The 22,577-nt window shown below is 40.6% G+C and overlaps 1 protein-coding gene across 1 annotated transcript in view; it reads left to right on the forward strand.

The window, feature by feature from the left end:
• SEMA3D (semaphorin 3D) overlaps window positions 1–13,958 on the forward strand; it is a 139,091-nt gene extending 125,133 nt beyond the window's left edge. The window contains exons 16-18 of the mRNA XM_062581305.1: window positions 301–365; window positions 2,478–2,617; window positions 12,230–13,958. Of these exons, the coding sequence (XP_062437289.1) occupies window positions 301–365; window positions 2,478–2,617; window positions 12,230–12,643 (619 nt within the window). The 3' untranslated portion in view covers window positions 12,644–13,958. The remainder of the gene's footprint in view (window positions 1–300; window positions 366–2,477; window positions 2,618–12,229) is intronic.
• Window positions 13,959–22,577: the final 8,619 nt, after the last annotated feature.

The following is a 22,577-nucleotide window of genomic DNA, read 5'->3' on the forward strand; positions in this document are numbered from 1 at the left end:
ATGTTCTGTCACCACATTGCACATCTTTTATTCTAGGCAGACTTTTTTCTCTCTCCTTTTCTCTCTTTCCCTTCCCAGTGGTTTTCCCCAAATCACAAGCCTTTCTCTTGATGTCAGTTGTACAAATCTCTCTAGGCCACATGCTGCTTTGAGGGTGAGGCTGGTTTTAGTTAAGACTGTAATTGTCAGCAGTAGGGTGGGAGCAATGCGAGTCCACATCTGCTGAACTCCTCTGCATTTTGTTGTTGAATTCCAGCAATTATGCCTGAAGTGTTACAAGTTTTCATGCTCTTCCCATAGGCGAGCCAGGAGGCAAGATGTCAAATATGGAGACCCCGTTGCACAGTGCTGGGATGTGGAAGACAGTGAGTGTTTTGCACCTTTCTTTTCCTTTGGTCACTTCAGTAACGGTTTGCTGTAAGTGTCTCTGTCTGACTGCGCATCCCTGCTGAGCCGGAGGGACTGACACCGTTAAAGCTGTCGCTGTTGGTGTACCTCGAATACGTTTCTCGTGCTGCAGTGACCTGTGCCGAGACATGGAGGCGTGGTACAACACCCCTCGTGATCCTTGCACGGAGCAGATAATCCCGTAAGGAAAGCCGTGTGGGCGAACGGGGACTGCTCCATCCTTTTCCCTGCCGCCGCGTACCGTGGGACAAAAGTCCCAAGGCCCAGCTCCAGCTGCCAAACTGGGCAGCTCCTCCTCCCCTCGGCTGCTGAAACACCCTGCTATTAACAGGAGCCCAGACCCGCTCCGGTCAGCTCCCCCTTCCCTTTCCCAGCCCCTCTTTTCGACTGCCATAGCGTCTGGCTTGCTCCGTTGGCGACCGCAGCCGCTCGCTTACAGCGTGCTCTGTCAGTACGAAATCCTGCGGTTGCGCAGCAATCTCTGCGGCAGCGCAAAATGGACGGGAAGCGTTCAGACCCAGGCGGGGGTTTGTCTGGGGTTCTTATATTCACTTATTAAAGTGAACAGCCCAGTCAAAACAGTATTGATTGTATGGCGGAGTTTGATTCGAGCAAAGCCACCACTTTCGATTGATCTCTGGTTATTTTCATGCCGCGGCAGTGCTGGATGCCTGCCGCAGATCTCAGCGTGAGTCACTGCAGAAATCAGAGCTGCTCGCCACAGGATCAAAGCCCAAGTCTGCTGCACAGTATACAGGACTCTGTGCATGTGTACATGCAGACATAATTAGAAAGTCGGGGTAAAAATCTCGTTTCCATTAAAGTCAATTGCAAAACTCCTGTTGATTCCCAAAGGGCCAGAATTTCCCCACTTACTGTTTACCGTCAGTCTCCAAATAGTGGTATCTGAGACTGTGTAAAGCTCACAGTTACAGCAGTACCAGCAGAAATGTCACATTTTCCTGGAAGGATAAAGAAACAGTGAAAGAGTTGGTTTTACTGGACAAAAGTAAAACCACTTAGCACACAAATTAAAACAAATCCTTGGCCCTGCTGTAGTGCCACCAACAGAAAATTTATCCAGCTGTGGATGACCCCTGTGTGCTATAAAGCCATGAAGCTGGCCTATACCACTCCAAGCTCTTGGCTTATTTATGGTATTTGTGATAATTAATAATATTATGGCCCCAAAGCCTACTTAAGTTTAGTGTTCCACCATGTGAGATTCTCTACCTGCAGACTGTATTGGCAGTATGAAGTTGCCTGGCTTTACTGAAATCTCTGTGGCACAGTGAAATAGAAGAAAATCAATTAAAACAGAGAACCTGGATTTCTGGAGGGCTCCTATAAGTACTTATTATATTGAAAAAACAAAATTCTATCCATTTTGTTGTTGAGCTGACTTTTGATTTGGGAGAAGCCACTGCTTTCACCTTCCTCTCTGTTATAGGCAGAGTGTAAGAAACAGCTTGTGCCTAGTGATAAGGCAAATAAGACATAGATAAAGCCTTAGAAAGGGAAAAGGAGAGCGGAGATTAGAAACGACATGCTTAGGTTTTACAGACGACCACGAAGGGGACCCAGATCTGCTCATTTCAACCGTAACGTTTTGTCTGGGGCATGCTACCTGGCACTCCAAATTACGCTTAAGGAAGGTAAACTGAAATGGTCCTGCGACTCCTTCGCAGTGTCCGGGAGGACCAAAGCAGACCTTAGTGACTACAGCCTACCTTCAGTCCCTGCTCCACCTCTGTCAGGTTCAGTAGTAGCGTTACGTACAAGAAAATACAGAGCAGGTTTTAAATTCCTCAAAGGTGAAAGCCTCAGCTTTAAAATGGAGCAAGCCCATGATACAGATTTTATTGACCTCCTTAAAAACCAGTTGCACTGAAGGAAAGTTAGCAGCCGCCTCTAAATCCTCATAGTTATGTTTTAAGCTAAAAGTTAAGTTTCCTTTTGCTTTTTTATACTTCACTCACTCGTATAGCATCTGTTCTGAATCAGGCTATTTTCCCATTGCTTTAAAAATCAGGTCAGGGTTAATCTCCTGTACCATGTTTGCTTTCCAGGCATTAGTCATGAAACTGCTGATGAAAAGGTGATTTTTGGCATTGAATTTAATTCAACTTTTCTGGAATGTATTCCTAAATCCCAGCAAGCCTCTATTAGGTGGTATATTCAACGGTCTGGAGAAGAGCATCGAGAAGAGGTAAGTTATAGCCATCAAGGCAAGTTTCCTCTACAGAGAATTCAGCTGAGTACTGAGAGGCAGGAGTTACTGGGATTAGTAGATGTTTTACTTTTCCTTGCTGTGCCTTAGCTATCGCATAGCATTCTGGTATCACCATTTCGGGCATGCAGTGGGGAAGAGGGAAGCCATTTGCACTGTATTGTAAGCAGTTTTATTTATTTGCTCTAACTTACCTGCTCATTTAAAAAAGAAGAAAAAAAAAGAAAAAACGATAAATTAGGCTTTAAACAGTGGTAAAAAATCAGAGTACTATTTTTTTTCCCCAAGTAATTAGCACAACTGCTATTTCTGTGAGCAACAATACATTCAGGACATTCTTTTCAATCAAACCTCTATTCACTTTAGTGTCTGATTGCCTTCCCTTATCATGTTAAGCAATGTAGCTAAGAATTGCCACATATGGCTCCCTGCCTCCCTCCATCTCTGCTCGAGGAAGGAATGATCTCTGCAGTCAAAAGCTTTTATTCACTTTTTTTGTTTGGTGGAGCCTGAGGATTTTCTTTAAATGCTGCTCTGCGCTGATGTGGAGAAGTCAGGTTAAAGATTCACACCTTGCATCTGGAGTAGAAAGTGGTGAGATCTGCGATAGTGCATCGTTCCTGCAGGACCAGGTTAGGGGTCCTCACTGGTGGAGCAGCCCTTGAGAAAACGCCAGCTCCCCACTTGCGCCCTTCACAATTTCCTGCAGATTCCTCTCCGAGCTGGAGACAAAATATAGGGGGCCCTAGCAAGTGCCCAAGGTCAACGGGCTGGGACTGATTTGGACTCGTTTTGAGTCAGTCTCAAACCTCAGGAGTCTTCATAGCCTTTCTCTCACATGAGTGGTTTTGTGTCTGAGGCCAAGTCCTGCTGTGATTGCAACCATGGCAACAGGGAAGGAGAAGGGAAAAGCACTGCCCTTTCCGATGAGCTGGTCCCAGGTGTTAGATAGGCTTTTCTGTTAAATGTTCAACCTAGATAACATTTAGTTTGAATGACAGGAACTATCAAATGCATAACATGATTTCAGGCCTGGCCTTCCACTCTCAATGATAATTCATCCTATGAGACCTTCTGAGTGCAAACGTGGGCTCGTTGTTTTGCAAAGTCAGGGAGGTCTAGGCCAGCGCAGTGCCTGTGAGAACAGCCCCATTTGGTGAGATGTAGCTCGCTGCAGCAGTCTAGAAGCACTGCTTGCAACATGAAGGGAAGCCTCCAAGCAGGAGGCCACCCCAGAGTTGCTACCCCAATTATGTGATGGCCCAAGAAGCCAGAGTAAGGAGGCCTCAAGATGCTTCTGATTTTCCACCAGATGAGACAAAAAATCCTGGACTGAATATTGACTGTGACACTGCATTACTTTTAATTTTCCTCCCTTCTCTTCCTTGTGCTTTTCATTGCCAAAGATTCCTTCCTCTGCTGAGAAAGAACATATCATTAATTTATAGACACAGTATTTCCCATAATGCAGGCTTAATACCAAAGGAAGGAGATTACTGCTTTGAAATATTATCTTTAACCTCTATTATAATCCATATTTGGGGAAAAAAAAGTGGACTTCCGATCAGCAGGCCAAGCATGCCCACAGCCACAGGTGGTTGAACTCAAAACCTGCCTCAAACTTATGTTTATCAGTCTTTAAAGGCCAATAAGCATTCATGGTTTGTGCTTTAATTGATTTACCTTTAACTGTCCTGCACAGAAGAATCTGTGCTCCACTTCCCTAAGGCAACATTTCAGAAAATACCCTTACATGTTTGATTATACCCATCCTCACTCGGGAAAACAAGTTAAGCACATGCCTAATTCTAACCATGTGTTTAAGTCTCATTTTCAAATACATTTAAGCAGATACTTAAATTTTTCCTTTTTCCTTTTTCTTTCTTTTTTTTCTTTTCTTGCTGTCTTTTTTCTCTCTTTCTGAACAGGAAGTTTATACCAAGTTTTGAGGGGCCTCAACCCTTATAAAAATGAGGTGTTATAATTATAACGTGGGCCCAGGTTTCTCAAAGAAAGCCACAAACTCTGCCTAATGCAGCCAGCTCCCTGTGAAGAATGGGTATTTCATAATCACAATAAGTATCATTTTCCAGATTTAAAAGACCCTTATGAAGAGCTGTTTCTGAGTTTTGTCTATCCAAATTCAGAAAAAAAAAACTAAAAAAAACCCAACAAAACAGTAGATTTTCTTATAAATCATAGCTTCAGTTACGCCTCTGAAGGTCAGGGAGCCAAGTTCAAGTTGACTTTCTCGTTTGATTATCGATCAGACTGCAGGTCAAACCGGCTCTTGAACAAAGTTAAGGCGGCCTATAAGCCTATCTAATACAGCCCGTGTTAAGGCTGTATTACTTTCCGCCACCGTTTGTTATTTCCAAAGGTTTGCTGTGGCAGTGAACTGGGAACCCGCTTCTTATTTTGGGTCAAAGTACCAGTACTATAAATACCAGAAGCAGCAATTCTGCTGTACTGTGGGATTTTCCAGCTTTGCTGAGCAAGGAGCTGAGGCTGTAACCTCGAGAAAGCGAGGGGATACGTGCGGCCGTGTGACGGCGTTTGGATCTCTAGCAAGCGCCCAGCATACTACTTTGCACACGAGCAGCCTTGCACAGCGCTGTTTACTGGGCTGGCTCTGTGTAAACAGTCTGACATCTGTTTGTACGAGAAAAGTAAAGCTTTGCTAAAAGGCTAGATTAACCTTTGAGGCAAATTTAGAAGAAAATTTGAAGAAGAAATCTTCAGACAGATTGTCTACATTATGAATGCTAACAGTAGGCAAATATTACCACATATTGTCCCTAAAGCCATAGCAGTGTTTCTGTGATCTAGCTTTGATAAAATACAAGTTGGAGCACGTGTTCCAGAATTCCTTGGGGGTAATTTTGTTAGTTTATTTATATATATATATATTTTTTTTTTCAGTCTTTGAAGACTATAGTTTATATAAATGCATACACACTCTGGCAATCGCAAGATAAGATCATTTAAAGACAGTATATATCTATTAGCTTTGCTTGGTCCCTGCTATAGAATTCTATTCTAGGAATAGATTTTCTAATGTTTTCACCCAGGTTAATTTCAATGTTGTAAGAACTGGAACTCAGTGAGATCAAACTCAGTTTGAACATCCAGAATTGTCATGTTGGGACATTTCATTTTTTTTAAGGGCTTTTTTTGTTTGTTATTTTTGAAGATAAACATATTAATCTGTGAATGCCATGTACCTGCATGTACCCGAAGCTATGGTCCTAGTTACATATATTGCTGCCTAAATAAATGACCAGCTCTTTAGATATTCTGAGCAGTCACTGAAAATAAGGCTATTTCCAGGTTAAAACACTAAGTCTCTTTTTAATTTGAGGATCTAGAAATTAAGAATGTGATGTTTTCTAATTTGAAATCTAGTTCATTGCTGAAAATAAATTAATCAATGTTAGTGCCTAATTGGAGGCCCAAGAAAATACACAAAGATAGACAGAGCAATTGGCATTTTTTTTTAATTTATTCAGTTTGACCAAAATACCATATGTGGAAGAAACAGTGTAGTCATATTTAATGTGTAGCTTGATCTTTGCTCAGCCAATGCCTTGCCATAATTTTTCCCATTGCAATTATATTTTCTGCTCTTTCTCTCTTCCTGCAGTAGATTTCTCAAATAACACCATACATTATTTTAGTGTGTGTCTTAAAGGTATAAGTTATTGTGATGACAATACCATGCTTTGCAAATGACTCTGCACCTGGAACTTAAGTTACGGACTTTTAGTTCCAGAGCGGTAACTATAATGTCTCAGCAAATCTTCAAACCTCGCTTTACAAATAGATGGTTACGCCTTGTCCATGACATGCAGTACAGCTTCCTGAGGGAAGGAAAAGGGCAAAATCCAGACTAGATGGGAAGCATTTGGCCCAGCAGGATGCCTCCGACATTTCACCTGCCAGGTCATGGTTCAGACTCCGACTTCCAGCCAGAACGACCTGTGGGAAGGGACAGGATCTCCTGTGGCACAGAAGCTGTCACCAGGTCATTTGGCTGCCAGTGGGAGTACATTTCCCTGTAGTTTGGGGCTGTTTTAAGGTCACGAGTCGAATATCGAAGGCTTTTGTGTTTCGCGGTGCTCACGCAATTGATCATGTTTATTCCTGTGCTTGCCGTGTTAGTCATTGGGTTGAGGGAGAGCTTTATCGGGACTGGAATTTGTGTTAAAAAAAAAAATGCTGGGATGTCATTTGTTCATAACATCTTAAAGTTCTGAAGTTTTCTGAAGCTTAAAAATCAGATGCTTATTTCTCTTAAAATTCCTATGTGTTGTGTTATGTATATAATAGGTGTCGAGGCTGGAAAAGCAAGTGCAGGGCCATTAGCAAATACAAAGCCATTAGTTTTGGTATCCAGTGGCTTTTAAAAATATTCCACTCTCAATTTGATGTAGGTTTTTACCCTTAGTCTCCTGTGGCCCCAGATTTGCCAAAATGCCACGTACCGTTGCAGGGGACAGAACAAGTGATACGGTCTGACATGCAGAACATGCGCTGATCTCTTAACTCGCTCTTTCTTGCTCTGTCCATAGCTGGGAGGGAGGAGGGGAGAGGAAGCCACTGGAAGGCTGAAGTACATCCTGGTTTCTACCTCAACAGCTCTCGCTCTTTCCCATACTCCTGCCCAACAGCACGGGCTGTTTTTTTTCCTGGAAGACCCAGCTTAATGACCATCTCAAGTTTTAGTACAGGATTAGAGAAGATGTCTTGCTAGGCACAACACTTTGACCCAGTTATCCCATAGGAGCAAAAAAGTTTCTTTTCTGCGTTTGAGCCAGACTCAGAATGCATTTTTCATTTTAGCCAGCCCAGATCTCTGTCCTGGGATTACGTCCGTGAAGGAAGCAAAAGTTGCCGTGTCGTTCTGTGGCTGGAGATTTTTGTGTCATGATGGCCACAGTCGCCTTTGTAACAAACATAAAAATGAAAAAAAAAAAAATCTGAATTGAGATATGTCCTGTGATATTTTTGTTTTGCTTTGAATATATTTGGGGATAGGAGTTTAAAAATTAGGCTTATAAAGAGATGTTAGCTTCACCTTACTAATAATAAGACTCATGTGTCTCCACAGTGGCATTAGACTAGCAACACATTCCTCGTTTTTCTTGTGGTTTGTCAGTAAATAAAAGAAGATTTTTTTAAAAAAAAAGGGGGGGGGGGAGAGAGAGAAAAAATAACTCTACAGCCATATTGGAGTTAAATGATTATTTTCCCAGTACAAAAGCAACAAAGTGGCATGTAACAATAACTCCAACAAAACCAGACTGACCTTCATTTCCAGTCAAATGAGGGTGATGAAGAAGACAATGTGGAGAAGAAGATGAATGTGAATTCTCAGCAAATGTTCCCCATTTTCCTTTCTCCTACTCTCAATTTGTTCAGGCATTGCAGCTAACCCTCGATTAGGCCAGCTTTACCTCTAGCATTTTTTTCACATGTTGATTAATGAGGGAGGGCAGGCTTTGAAGCCACTTTCTTCTCCCAGACAGGTGCAGTGTTTTAACTGTGAAAGAGTTGACATGTGAATTTGTAAAGAGGGAGCTATCTAAACACATCATTAGCAAAGGACAAAAGGCATTGACCTAACCTGGTGCCACAGCTCTTTCAAATCCTGGTTGTTTTCCACCTCCTGATTGTTTAAAGATTTGCCTTCTTTACTGGCAATGCCTATTCTTCTTCCGTTGCTAAATTCAAGTTGTGAAAATTTAGTATTTGATGTACGTGGAGGTTTTTTTCTTTTGTCAAATGTTGCTGTTTTCTCTCACATGCTCTGTGCTTTATGTAATGTATCTTAGGGAAACTTTAAGTCCTTACTGTAGTGATTAAAAAATACCATTTGCTGACAAAATATTGTCAAAATCTGATCCCACTCCACTAACAAAAGAAAGCCAATACTAATCAATTGCTTCATTTTTGTGGTTCTCAGTTTGTTCCCTCTTGTTTAATATTTATTGTATGCCCAAATTTAAGCATATATCAACATGCTTTTATAAATTAAGGCTTTTGTACTTCTGAATTGTTAAATCCTATTTAGAAATAGTTTAAGAGTTACAATACAAGAGTTATTGATTAGGGTATATTAAAAAAAAAGTGAATCCATAATTGACCAAGATAAAATGATGTCTTTTACCTAACTAGGCTTTTCACTATCCCCCAAATTTAATAAAATACGTTTTAAATCTATAGCTCAGGAACCAAAGAACACATTAAGAATTCAAGTGAAAGGTTAAAGATCTGCTACCAAGTAATGAAATGCCAGGTGTTTATGAAACTCCAGAGCCCTGTGGGGAAACAAGTAGAGAGGAAAGGCAGGAAGAGTTCTGAACCTGCGGGTAAAACAACATAAACAGGATACCAAAAAGAGAAGTGAGGAGGAAAAACAATAATGAAGTGTTGCTCAATCGGTGTGAAATCGGAGCCATAATTTCATCCTGCCAGAGCATAAGAAAGGAATGAACAACGAAGCCACAGAGAAGAAGGAGGTGACAGTCACCGTAAATCAGTACCCAAGGTTAACACAGGATATTCTTCAAGAGCACTACTTCGTTAAAAATGGGAGTCATGATGGGCTGCGATTAAGGGGCACAACCAATGTAGAGTCTGTTAGCTTTCTCTAGGGTATCCCAAGGCAGAGCGGGACCAACTCCGTTAGTTAGCATGTTTAAGACCAGAAAGTGAAGGCACAATGTTAAATAGCTACAAGTCGCAGGGAGCTGGCATTGGGGGTCGGTGGTCTTTTCAGCTGTAGATCTTCCATTCTGCTGCCGTCCTTTCACTGGTGAATAGGCGCAGCGCTAGTGGGGGCTCTCTGGAGCGGCGCAGAGCCAACTGCAGCAGCCAGCTGGAGGGTGTCCAAGTGTGGGAGGTGCGCAGCTGTCGAGCCGCTCTGGACTACGATACTGGTAGAGCCATGGACAGGCAGATGCGACTGGTGCAACTGCATCGAGCCTTGAACCTGGAGAGATCGGTCCTGTTTTCACTCAGACAGTGTGGGAACTGGGTCTTTGGTAGCACTTTATGAAACCCAAATGTCTGGGATTTAGCTGCTTCTTCACAACTTTGTTTTCCCCAAGTTTCTCACACTTTGGTGTGTAGGATTTGCCATCAATAGTGTGAAGCCTAGCAGAAGAAAAAGGTTTCCCTGTCGCGTGGGGACAACCAAAGCTCTACCTGATCATTTCCACCTGGCCCTGCTCTCCCTTCTCTTTGTGGAGTACAGCACCACAAGGAAACACTTGCCCTAGACCTATTTCTGCCTACAGCTACTCATCTTTGAATTCATTAATACCTTTTGTGCGCCTATATTTACTGCAACTGTAAGAAAGGAACAGAGTTTTGCTTCAAATGATGTGTCACCAGCTGTTAAGATTGAAAACTGCTGCCCTATTCTGTAGCTTCTGGAGATGGAAAAGTGGTCTTTTCTAGTCTGTCCCCTTGCTATCGTCTGTGTGAGTGCTTACGTATTGACCGCGAGTTCTCTGGTTTAAACTCAGTGTAGTAAATCAAAACTAGCCTGTGCTTGTGTAGCACCTGTTGTCAGAAGATAATCCGTTTTCCAGGAATTTGCTGAAATTAGCAAGCTTTCCTGCTGCTGGTGCCAGTAGGCATGGATATATCCAGTTTACAGTTAAAGAAGCTAAAATTGAGGGGCAACTCCATGCTGTCAGCTGGTGGCAGGAGCCAAATGTTTGGTCACAGAACCAGGCTGCGAAAGCCGTGTCCTGCTTTTACAGCAGTTGATTTCACATCTCTGATACAGTCAGATCAATGGCAATACACAGGAATGGATCTGTTTGTCTGTCTGTCTATCTATACCTTACTCAGGACTGTTATAGTAGATAGAGTAGCAAGCCAAAGCCCCCTCTGCATGTATTATTAATATGTCCATGTATATATTGCTTTCTGTAGGGATCTAGAAATGGTCTCTAAAATTATCTAGCAATTACAAAACTGCTACCACTGAATGTCATCATATGTGTGTACTAAATTTATAAAAATATTTTGTGTATATACGCATATGTATACCCATAGATTGCATACTCACACACATGCACACACACTTCTTTTCCCATGGAGCAGCAGAGGGAATCATGTGCAGATTTTTTACATAAAGAAGCAGTGTGTAGCTTACCCACTGTGAATAAATCTAATTTAGTCATCTTTATGCCTCCCTGATCTTCCTCCTCTGAAGTTTGCTGGAGGGTCAGATGTGCACCCTGGGAAATTTTCCAGATCCTACGCCGGGTCTCTCTGCCCCCTCCTCCTTTTAAACCCGGCCCTCCGCCTTGCACTGAAGTTTTTAGATGTTATAACAATACCACCAGCAGTGCTGGTGCTGCATTTAAAGTACTGGCTTTAATGTGGGCTAATCAAGCTGCACTCCAGGTCCGTTCAAGGCTGTTTGGTGCTGCAGCCTCTGCGTGGCAGCAGAACATAGCACGCCCCAAGGTGACAGCTTTCTCCTAGAACAGGATCACTTTCAAAGCAAAGATTGGTGTTAGGAGAAGACACTGGCAGTTAAAGCTCTCGTATCTACTTCCACCTCTGCTATTAATCTTTGTATGGGCTTTGGCAAATCACTTACCTTCTATGTTCGCCAGCTGCAAAAGTATTTGGGTGCCTGTTGCTCCATCCCAGTTGTTTTGTGGGAGTTAGCTTATTTTGTAAATCATTTTCAGATCACCAGATATGTGATTTGCCTGACAGCGTTTTTGCTCTAAGGTTCCCTTGATTTTTAACAAGGGATGTTGTGCTGTATTTTTGAAAATATTTCCATTCATAAATCAAAGTGTGGTTCCACATTGACAGACTTCAGCCCTCACTTGAAATATCTCTTTTTTTTTTTCCTTTTCCTGTATATTTTTTCCTATACATTTACATTTTTCCTGAAAATTCTTTTTCACAGATCTAAAAGTCAAAATAATGAAATAATTGAAGAATTATGTTGGGCTGTAGTCTTCTAGTCTTAGTGGGTGCTTTTAACTGTGTCTCAGTGAGTCAAAGCCATCATCAACTCACTTTTATAAAGCCCAGTTTAAGATCAGAATCAGAGCAAGTAACTTTAAAAAATCAGCAGGACGAGGAGTTCTTGGAAATATATTAATGCCCCGGTGATTCAGATACATACAAGGACCTGAATAAACTGGGTGCAGTACAAATACCCCAAGAAAAACAGTCTCTGCTTCATGAGTTAAAAAATGATTGGGATTTGTGGGCACTAAAAGCCTACCCTTCTGTGGAGAGTGTAGGCTACCTGACTGTATTTTGGTCTGCTGAATGTGGGGGTCCTTTCAGCTGTGCAGCGTGCATCTTTTACCAGTGCGTGCTGAAGTGTTACTGATAGAGATGCTGTAATTTGGAATACTACTCCAAAATGGGAAGGATTGCATGGTATCTCCCTGAGCTTCATATGCCTCATGCACGCTGGCAACCAAGAGGTGGGATGGTCCATGTGCCAGCCGTGCCTTTCCTCCAGCTCAACACAGCACTGGCGTACTTCTGCTTTTCCCAATTAAATTAACGTGTTGTGTTCTTCTCTGTCCGACCATGCAGCTGAAGGCTGATGAAAGGATCATCAAAACAGAGCACGGGCTGCTGATCCGCAGCTTGCAAAAGCGGGATGCGGGAGCCTATTACTGCAAAGCCCAGGAGCACACCTTCATCCACACCATCGTGAAACTGAATTTAAACGTCATTGAGAACGGGCAAATGGAAAGCACTCAGAAAACTGAGGACGAGGAGGGCCGGGTGAGGGATTTGCTCACCGAGTCGCGGCTGAGGTACAAGGATTACATCCAGCTGGTCAGCAGCCCCAGCTTCAGCCTGGACGAGTACTGTGAACAGATGTGGCACCGCGAGAAGCGGCGGCAGCGGAACAAAGGTGGGGCCAAGTGGAAGCACGTGCAGGAGATGAAGAAAAAGCGAAACCGAAGGCACCACGAGCCTGCCCGGCCACCATCTACGTAGTCTGGAAATTCTATTTAAAGAAAGGACATTTTCCATGAAAAGAAAAAAAATACTGTGTTATGGTTTTGTGCATCTTGCCTATGAATTCATATTGCTTCTTATTGAAATCAGATAACTCAGCATCGCTGTTAATCTGTTCAAGATTGTATCGTGGGATACGGTACCAAATGAGATGTTTCTTACTGGAGTACCACACACCAGGCAATAATGTTCAGATGCATTCATTAGGAACAAAAGATGTACACTTTAGCTAATTTCTGGATAGCCTGAGGCTACATGAGTTGTGTTCTGTACTTCTTGCATAATTTTCACATAGGATTTAGTGTCCGTGTCCCCATGTTAATACTTGCTGCCATGTTCCACCCCAGAGGTAGCTAGATTTCAGAGGAGGGCAGAGGTATTTTAGTTCTTTGGCATCTTTCTGAAAAAGAAGCACTGTAGAAAAGTGTGAGAGATCTGCAAAATGCCCCCCTCCCCCTCGCCCTTACCCATGGGGCTTGTATAAAGGCACATGGGTGGGATTTGCTAGCATAGAGAGGCTCAGCAAAAAAATCAAATTAAGTATTGGCTTAGGGACAACATTCATTTTCCCCACAAAAAGAAGAAAGCTAATCATAGTTTAAAAGAGGGAAATTATAAAACGTTATCCATTAGAGTTTGAGAAGCCATCAGTTTGCAGTCCATCTGCTGAAATGAAATGTTGACTCTAATTGAAACTGCCACCAAGATGCTTGGGAGTAAATTTCCTAAGTGATGCGTGGGAGGTATGTGCACAAATCCTATTAATGAATAATGGGATTCCTGCCTGCACCTCTCCTATCTTTCTAAAGGTTTTAATCTGACTGTTTCTCTGGCCCTTTGCTAGCATCAATTTATGCAGAGGGAAAGAAAAATAAAAGACAACAACAAAGCTAAAACAAAAGACGATGAGGGAAACATATTTAGTGGCTGAGACCAGTGCTCTTGACACAGAGCAGACATTCCTCAGATGTGTGTATTCTTTGGGATTTTTCTCCCAAAGATTTTATGTATTTTTAAGTTGAAAAAAATGCATTGTTGGAATTAATACTTTTTATGATAATTAAATAAAACAAAAGATGTCCACGTGTAAATAAAATATGTAAGTTAGAAATTTGCTATAGACCATAATCTCATTTGTAAAGTGTTCCTTGTTCCTAGTTTCATATTTCGGTTTTAAAAGTCTAATCTTTCTGTGTAAGCAGAAACACTGGGCCACATTCTTACCTGTTTTACACTGCTATGATTTAACTGAATTTATACCTGATTTGCAGCAACAAACACAAGCTCAAAATTAGGCCTACTGTCTCTTGTCATGAGCTGCTGCCCTCCCCCCTTTCCCTCTTCCATCTAACCTCCTTCCCTTTTGCCTTTCACGCCTTTTTGAGTGTGAAATGACAAATTAGGCACTTCCTCACATGGAAAGGAGCTTTGACGGATACCAAAACGACAGACTTTACTCGTTTCTCATGCATTCTCCAGATCTGGAGAGCAAAGTCTGTGGGAAACCCGTGTAATTGGTGTGCAACTCATTAAGGCACTGAAAACTTTGACGCTGAAATCTGTAGGCTGCCCTTCGCCACGCTGGTGCTGGTGCGTGCGCTCAGTCCCTGCTCCCTAATTGTGCGGATGCAATTTGCATCATTGTTCATTTCCTCCCTGTTGAAAAATACAAATACTGCAATGTGTATGGCGGATTTCTGGAAGGAATCTCAGCTTACCCAAGTTTGTTCCCTAAAGCTGAATTTGCATGTATTATATAAAAGCCAGCGGTACCATATGTCATTAATTTTAGATGCTTTTTTTTTTAATAGGAGATCTATGAGTTAATTAGAAGGTATTAGATAGCATGCATAAAATGCTTTGATAGTGTAAAGCACTGAGTGCTAAATATTATAAAAATATGCCTGTGGGGAGGAGGGAATTTCATGGTAAAGAACCTTTAATCAGCAGGGAGACTGATGCTGAAGATACTAATCAGTAGTACAATATTTGAGCACCTGCATAGAATTTTTTGCCTTTTTTTTTTTTTTTTTTTTTTTTTTTTTTTTTTTTTGCTGCAAAAGTAACTTAGGCTATTAGGCTAGGCATTTCACAAGAGACTCATCATTTTGGGTGCCTTGATTTTAAGGCCAATTAAACTTTCTCTAAGGAGGTATGGCAGGTATTAAACTACTAAATATAAAGCATCCTAAGACTGGGATACTCAATATTCCTGACTGGAAGATTATGCTGTCACCTTACGGAAGCTTCCAAATTATTCCTACTGGATTTTTATCAGGCCATAAAGTCCCATTTCTGTGAACTTCCCATTTCTCAAACTTTAAGTAAATGAGTGGATCTACATCAAATGTAGATAGTAACACACGGTCCACATTTACATTTGCTGTCAAAGGTCTGCATCTCCCTTGTGATGAATCAATACTTTAATTACTGTATTTCAGACAGTTCTTATCCCATGCTTGCCTTCTTCATAAACAAGCAAATCAATCCCTTCTTCCATTTTTTTCCTTTTCCATGAAAACTAAATCATTTGATTTACGTTTAAAACGGTTAGGGGTATGTGTTCTGCAAATGAAGCTCACCATTGACTTCACTCCTGAATGACTAATGGTCACAGTGCTGGAAGCATTAGATTTAAGTAGTTGAATTAAAATATTATTACTCCTAAAAAAAAAAAAATTATTTCTTTTATTCCAAATGTTGTTGAAATGAGATTCTTCTTAAAGAAATTACCTCATGTAAAATCCCACATGAGATATAAGGCCACTTTCTTCACGGGGAAATAATTTAAATATCCTCCAGATCAGTGCATTCTATTGGGTTTATACTACCCGAGGGAGAAGTATTTAATAATATGGCACAGACAAAAATCTGTGGCTTGATACATTGTGTAATACATATCCTGTAGCTCTCACAGCTGGCACAGGTTCTCATATGCAGCAGATACACATGCACAATTCCAGAGGGCATTGGAGACCAGTGAATGAGCTGGGCAGGCCGGGGATCACTAAATAAGGTGAGAGGATTTTGCTAGGTAGGACACTGTAATGCAAGGTCACAAGTAGGAGCAGTGGGTCATTCAGCAGCCTGCCATCGCAGACAGGGCTTCAAAGGATGACATAGCCCAGAAGCTGTAACAGGAGAGGTTTGGAAAAGGTCCCCCTCTTTCCAAAAAAAGCTTCACCTTGTGTATAATTTAAAGGCTCAAACCTAAATCTACTTAAATTTCAAAATGAGGGTTTGGGGGTCAGTTGGGCTGCTGTGAGCTGTACTACAAGCCACAACAGGCTCATAGTTAAAATGAAACCGAACGTAGACTGCTTCAAGAGCTGAATAAAGCGGTTCAGAGCAGAAAAAAGTTGCCTCCTCCTTAATAACTGTAGATTTTAAACAGACTCCTTAGTGCATATGATATAATATAGCTATTTATTTACATATGCATTCAGCCAGAAATCTGATTATTAATAAATAACAAATCATCTTTTTCTTTCTCTGACCCTACTTTAGCAAACGCCTGGAGTTTCATCGAGGTGCAGTGGTTTCCGAGTCTTAGAATAACCAGCACAATGTGAGCTGTAGTTATAAAAATACTGAAAACTGACATAAGCTTTAAAGCCCAACAGGGTCCTAAACTTTGCAGCAACCTTGAAGTCAGTTAAAATAAAACAGAAAATGGGATTAGCAGAAAAGGGAATAAAGTATTAACACTTATTGTGATAAACCAGTTCCGTTACTGGAAACAGCTCTAACAACAGGTGTGAATGTGTATTCAGGCCAAAAGCAAATAGCCTTTTTTTCTCTAAGCAGTTAACACTTATCTGAGGTATCTAAGAATCTGAATATTTTCCAAATCATAAGTGGTCTTTGGACTTGTTTTTATGTATGTCACTCATAATGGAGTAATTAGGTTAAATGCAATGGAGTTCCTCTGGTTCACGTGCTTTTGAGATCAGAAGATCCCTACAGTTTAAGTGCTACAGACTCTTTAATCTAACCATTATGTGTATTGATCTGTGTTTAACATCTCAGATTATGAACAACTATTTGTAAGTATTCATATAATGAGTCCATATGTCTCATAATAATGTCTCAATATTTAATAATGAAAATTGATTTTGCTAATTATTTGTCATAGGAGCATGTATGGATAGCAGGGCTTATATTAATGTGCTATTTTCTGTTTCTTTTGTAACAGAGGGTAATTGCAAACAACAAATGTGATTTTAAGAGCTAAGATTCAGATCAAATTCCACTGATAGCAAAGACTAAAATCCTGTTGGCTTCAGCAGAGTTGAATCTTTGCCTAAATAGACTGTAACCTGCTTGTAGCCCAGTAGCCAATCCGCCAAACTGTGTGCTGTTCTGTACGGTGCGCGGGCCTGGTTCTTCTCTCCCACAGTTGCAGATGAGATGTGGAGGTCTAAGGCATTACATCTGCATGAATGGAAAATTAAGCCCACGCGTCTCTCTAATATATTCTGTTACATTTTATAAACTTTAAATGGTCTCTATTGTAATAATTTACCATTGTGTTGCTAATATTACCCTGAATTAGGCTTCTGTGGTCGGCTGAAGTGTGAAATTCCTTGCAGTTGTAATCCAGTTTTCAAGGTTTATAAAGCAAGTTCATTACAGCAACAAAAAAGAAGACATGGGAGAGGGATCTAATTATACATTCCACAAGACAGATCTGTAAGATTTAACTTCTGCATAATATCAAAATAATGAACATCCTAAAATGTATTGTAAACACTAGACTTTTCTTTTTTCTTTTTTTTTTCTCCCTCTCTCTCTTTTGGTCAGGTAAGGGTATGTAACAAATTACAGTCCTCAGATTCTCACCTGCCAATGCATGGCTGAAATACCTGTTGTGATAGGAGTAGGAAGAGTGGGTATTTATTTGTCTGTTTTTTTTTCCTTCCATCAGTTCAGGCAGTTGTCTCATGCCTTTGAGATGCTCTCATTCTCTCAAGCAAATCTGCTGCCATACGGAGAAATATTGCAAGATCTGGTGTTTCCCTGAAACGCCTCTAGAAAGTCACGGTTTCATAGTCTGACTTCAGAAAACGGCATTCCTAAGCATTAGCTTTTGCATTCGGTTTCAGGTGTAAACGAATTACTGTGAGATAAATTAGAGACCAGGTAGGGTCTGCACCTACAATGGACATTTTGTGACTCTTGCTTAGAGTTCTCCATTCTCCCTTTGCCTATGTGGTCATTGTAGCCGATTTACGAATTTAAAATCAGTCTTTTGTGCTTTAAAACATAAGATATTCCATGTGGTGTAAGGACCAGAAGTACATTTCCAGGTGATTTTTTTGATTGATATGGATTGCTGGTTAATAGTTTTAAACAGTGCAAGCTAAGAAAGTTCTCTGTCCGGTAACAGATGGCCTTGGTATTTTTAATGAGCCCAGAAACATCTCAGTTTTGGTGATGTTTCACACTCTGATCCTTTTTCTCTTGGGGTATGGAAGTGTTTTTGACTGTTTTTTTTTTTTTTTTTGTTTGTTTGTTTGGTTGGTTTTTGTGTGTGTGTGTGTTCTAATCATTTTATTCATGCTACTTCTGCCACTAACTAGAACCATGTCCAAGGCCAGCGACCTTCTGGACCTGCAACATATGACAAAATAGTAAGCGGGACAGAAGGTTTAGGCAGATATTTTCATATAAAGATAACATAATATGTTCATAGTGATTAATGCCTTACTGGTTGGATGACTATACTGAGACATAAATGGCACTGTACCATTTATCCGGCCAAGGCTGAAATTGAGAATAAATTTAAGGAAGGTGTATTTCTTTCTTTTTTTTTTTTTTTTTTTTTTTAATCCTAAAAAGTTGTCACTGTAAATAGATAGAAAAAATCTAACCTGTTATTAGGCCTATAATCTACCACTGGACAGATATTTGGAAATAAAAATGCATTAACAAATTTTCAGAAATTCTACTTTTTATTTTCAGAACTTTCAGAAATTTATTTTCAGATTTTAAAACATTTATTTAAAAATTAACTGTCATTAAAGTATGTTTTTATTTAAAGTATTTTTAAATAAGAAAATATTTTTTCTAAAATATATTTTCTTTCAAATCTTTGAAATCTTTTTCTGTAGGTAAAATTAGAAAAAAAGAAGGGAAAGTTGTAAGTGGAATGTTATATCCTAATGTAGTGTACTCAAAGCTTAGAAAAAGCAGCAGCAGAGACTGCTTGTGTCCTCGTTTGAAACTTTACATGACTTCTGTCAAAGACTTTTCTTATAGAAATGAATTGTAATAATCACATTTTAAGACTGCTTGTCAGCATATCTCAGTTGTAAAAACTGGATTCAAAACATAATAAACATACATCTGGGAAAGTACAAGAGAAAATAGATTATCTCCAAATGTTTACATGAATTTTTCTTTGTGGATGATGCCTGCTTCTCCATTCCCCTCTCCCCCGGACTATCTCGGGATGTATATTGGCTGGAAAGAAAGGAAAAGATTACAAAAGGATATCTCCAAATTCCAAAAATGGAAAGTCAAACTAAATGGACTTGCTATAATGATTTTCATTAGTACCTCACATTTGACCAATAAATACTAACATTTTCGCCTAAGGTGAAATTCATCGCTCCTTCAGAAGCCCAGCGCATGAGTTGTATTCCCTAAACCTTCCTTTCTGATTTGTATGGCATAAGCGGTATACAGGCTGTCCTTGTGATTGGGGGGGCAGGGGGAATTTCACTGTTGTAGCCTATTTATAGAGTAATATGACTGAAACAGTATGATAAGAGTGTCTATTTGTAAATGACTGCAGCTAATTGTGTTAATATTATAACTGAAAAATCACTTCAGACCAATAATAAGCGACGAGTTTGCCATGCTTGCTATTTTACTAGCGAACCCAATCTTATTCTCCAAGGTAACTGAAACCATTAAATGTATATTTCATTTGTACTGTAATAAACAGCAAATTCTGAGTCTGTGTTTGTTTTTTTAAACACATGTTCAACTACAGGGGAAACTATGAGCTTTCAGAGAAACAAAGCCTGCAGCATGTGTTGGAAATAGCAAGGCTATGGAAGTAATAGCAGGTCAGCCATCCAAAGCGTCTTCTCCAAATGACATCCAAAACGTCCTGCTTGAGTAAGGATTGTCAGAGATTCGTCTCAGAGAACACGGTTCAGACCAATAAAAAGAGTGAGCCTACAAAAATGGCTTAGAGGAGCCCCAGGCCTCACCGTGATTTAGAGTTAATACATGCAAAACAGTGCACAAAAGGCAACTCTCTGTTTGTTAGTTTTGATTCTATAACAGCTTTTTAATGCTTGCATTTATAGATGATTAGCAAGGACGTCCTTAAAGACTGCACTGACATGGTATTTTACGGTTACCCTCAAGCCAAATTGATCAAGCATCCATCTCTGACAGCCTCTGGAGCACCTTGGCTCTAAGGGAGTGTGACCGTTTCCTGCAATTAGGCGTGTTCTCAGGATAGGGATATATCTAGGAGAAGGAAAGGTTGTTTGTTTTTTTAATCAAGTGTTGTTTCCTCCCTCAATGGTTATAAGGAAAGGGGAATTTTGGAAAAAGATTTTCAGGCAGGAAAATAAATGGACTCCCTGGTCTACCTCCTTTTCTAGCCTCCAGTACAGCCCCTTGTGTTGCATGGGATTTATTAAAGGTTAAGGAGAATATTTTGTTAACAGACGGTCAACACGTTATTTCCAAGGACATCCACATCGGTGCACTTGAGGATGTCTGATTGCCAGTCCCATGCTGTGTCCATTAGACCACAGTGGTTCTGACCCTTTGCTGAGAAAGACCCCATGGTACCGCCGGCCTGAAAGTCGACGCCAAATCCCAACTGCGGCAATAATGTTCTGCTTACCTAAATTCCACCTGCGGTTGCAACTGGATACGGCATTCTTCATTTCCTAGCCTGAACTCTTGTTTCTGCGTTACTGCTAAACAGCTGCTGTGTTCCCCCCGCTCCCTCCCCACAGGTGGCCGCATTTGATAACGTCTCGTGTAGGATCAATCTTGGTCCCATTGAAGTCAATGGGAATTCTGCCAGGGCGCCCCAGATCTGGTCCTCCGTACAGCTGGTAAAGCACTTTCAGCTCCTGCAGGATAAGAGGTACTTTGCAAAGTCTAGTGATTATCCAGGTTCATTAGCCGACGAGGGAGTTGAGAGGGAAAGGGAGAAGAGAGAAAGAAATCCTTGAGCTTCTTTCTGCAGTCACACACTTGGTAAGATCATAAATGCAGTTCTGCTTTGTGTCCACTCATAGAAACAAAAGCTAATTAAATGGAAATCTGTCATTTTATCTGAAATGATTTAGCAAGGTCAGACTTCAAGACAATTAGTGATGAGTGTCTGGAACAAGTAAACAAGCTTGTTTGCTTGTCAAAGCAAACTGCAGTTGCTCAGGAACATTTCTAAAATTGATTAGCTTCCTGAATTCGTTCTGTTCCACTCTTTCAGTGAGTGGTGCCTTTTTTTTTCAGGCCCTTAGAAACCAGAAGTGCTATTAGCTGAGGAAGTCTGTGCTTAAGGTAAGAGGTAAGAGGTAAATCAAGTCTTTCATGATTCAAATCGCTAGAAGTATTCTGGGACATGTTCGCACATAGGGCCCACATGTACTGTGGAAACAGCAGACATCTGGGAGCTAAGAGTCTGTTCGTAATCATTTCTGTTGCTGTAAGGTAAAACATGGTGTAGAGGATACTACGAGGTTCATACATTCTGCACTGCTGCGCCCACCTAGTTACTATGTGCGGGAAAAGCTCTATCTGTACATAATGACCGAACTTCGAGTTCCCGAGTGTATTTCTATAAGAAAGCTCACATTTAACTGCCCCCCCCAACATCAGGATACACAGAACCACTTATGAAATGCAAATATTACCCCCCTCGCTAGCTTGACTTAAATTCTTTAAAACAATTTACAGCTAAATATACCATGGAAAAAGTTAGCAAATTTTTTTTTAAGAGTTGTTGAATGAGACTTAAGTGTGTTAAGTCAGGAAATGACAAACCTTGACTCTATAGCCAAAGTCTCATTCTTTGCCTTGCCATTAAAATTTTAAGGACACTATTATATGCAATTACATCTGCCAGTGTTACATTTATTTCCACATGCAGGAAAGAAAATCAGCAGTGAAAGCACTAGCAGCTGCTCTTTTTATCTCTTAAAGATAGGTGTGGTCAGTAACAGCCCCTGTAAAACTTTGTTGTTGGCTTTTTCCTTGTTAAAAAAAAAAAAAAAAAAAAAAAAACAACCACAAACACACAGTGTTTGGACTGACTCTGGTAACACTGGGTTTGCTTCTATCCGTGTCTGGCGTTACTCTCAGTGATTTCCTGTTGAGCCCAGGTGCTGGCACTTGCAGGGCTGAGACTGCTGGTTAGCTTCCGAAGTTGAGAGCACAAGCACATGAACAAGCGCTTTAAAAACATGTGAGAGTCATTGTGATTAACTTTTTAATTATCTTGAAAACACAGAAATTTGCAAATGAATTCCAATAATATCCATTTTTTGTTAGCACAGTATTACAAAGAAGACCAGTCACAATAATCAAATTGTTGCTCCTCTTAAGTGAAAATCTTCAGAAGTCAGCAGAGAAGGTAAACTCTACTCTGCTCCCCAAAACACAGCAGCAGAGTAAGGCTTTTGAAGAGCAAGCTTCCAGGTAAGTGATGAAAAATGACAGGAAACATCAGGAATTCTACTTTTAGGAATTCCACTTTCAGGAAAAGAGGTTAGAAATTCCCTGTCTCTTGATCTGATCTAAGATGATGTTCAGAATGTGTCTTGGTTGGTATATTCCCAACATCCTTGTAAGGTAAGGAAGTACAACAGTCACTACTACAGTGCTGATTCAGAAACACCCAGGCTCCTGGGGAATTATGTCAATGGCAAAGTCT

Source organism: Rhea pennata, chromosome 1, assembly GCF_028389875.1.
Source record: "Rhea pennata isolate bPtePen1 chromosome 1, bPtePen1.pri, whole genome shotgun sequence".
In the NCBI taxonomy this organism is placed as follows: Eukaryota; Metazoa; Chordata; class Aves; order Rheiformes; family Rheidae; genus Rhea; species Rhea pennata.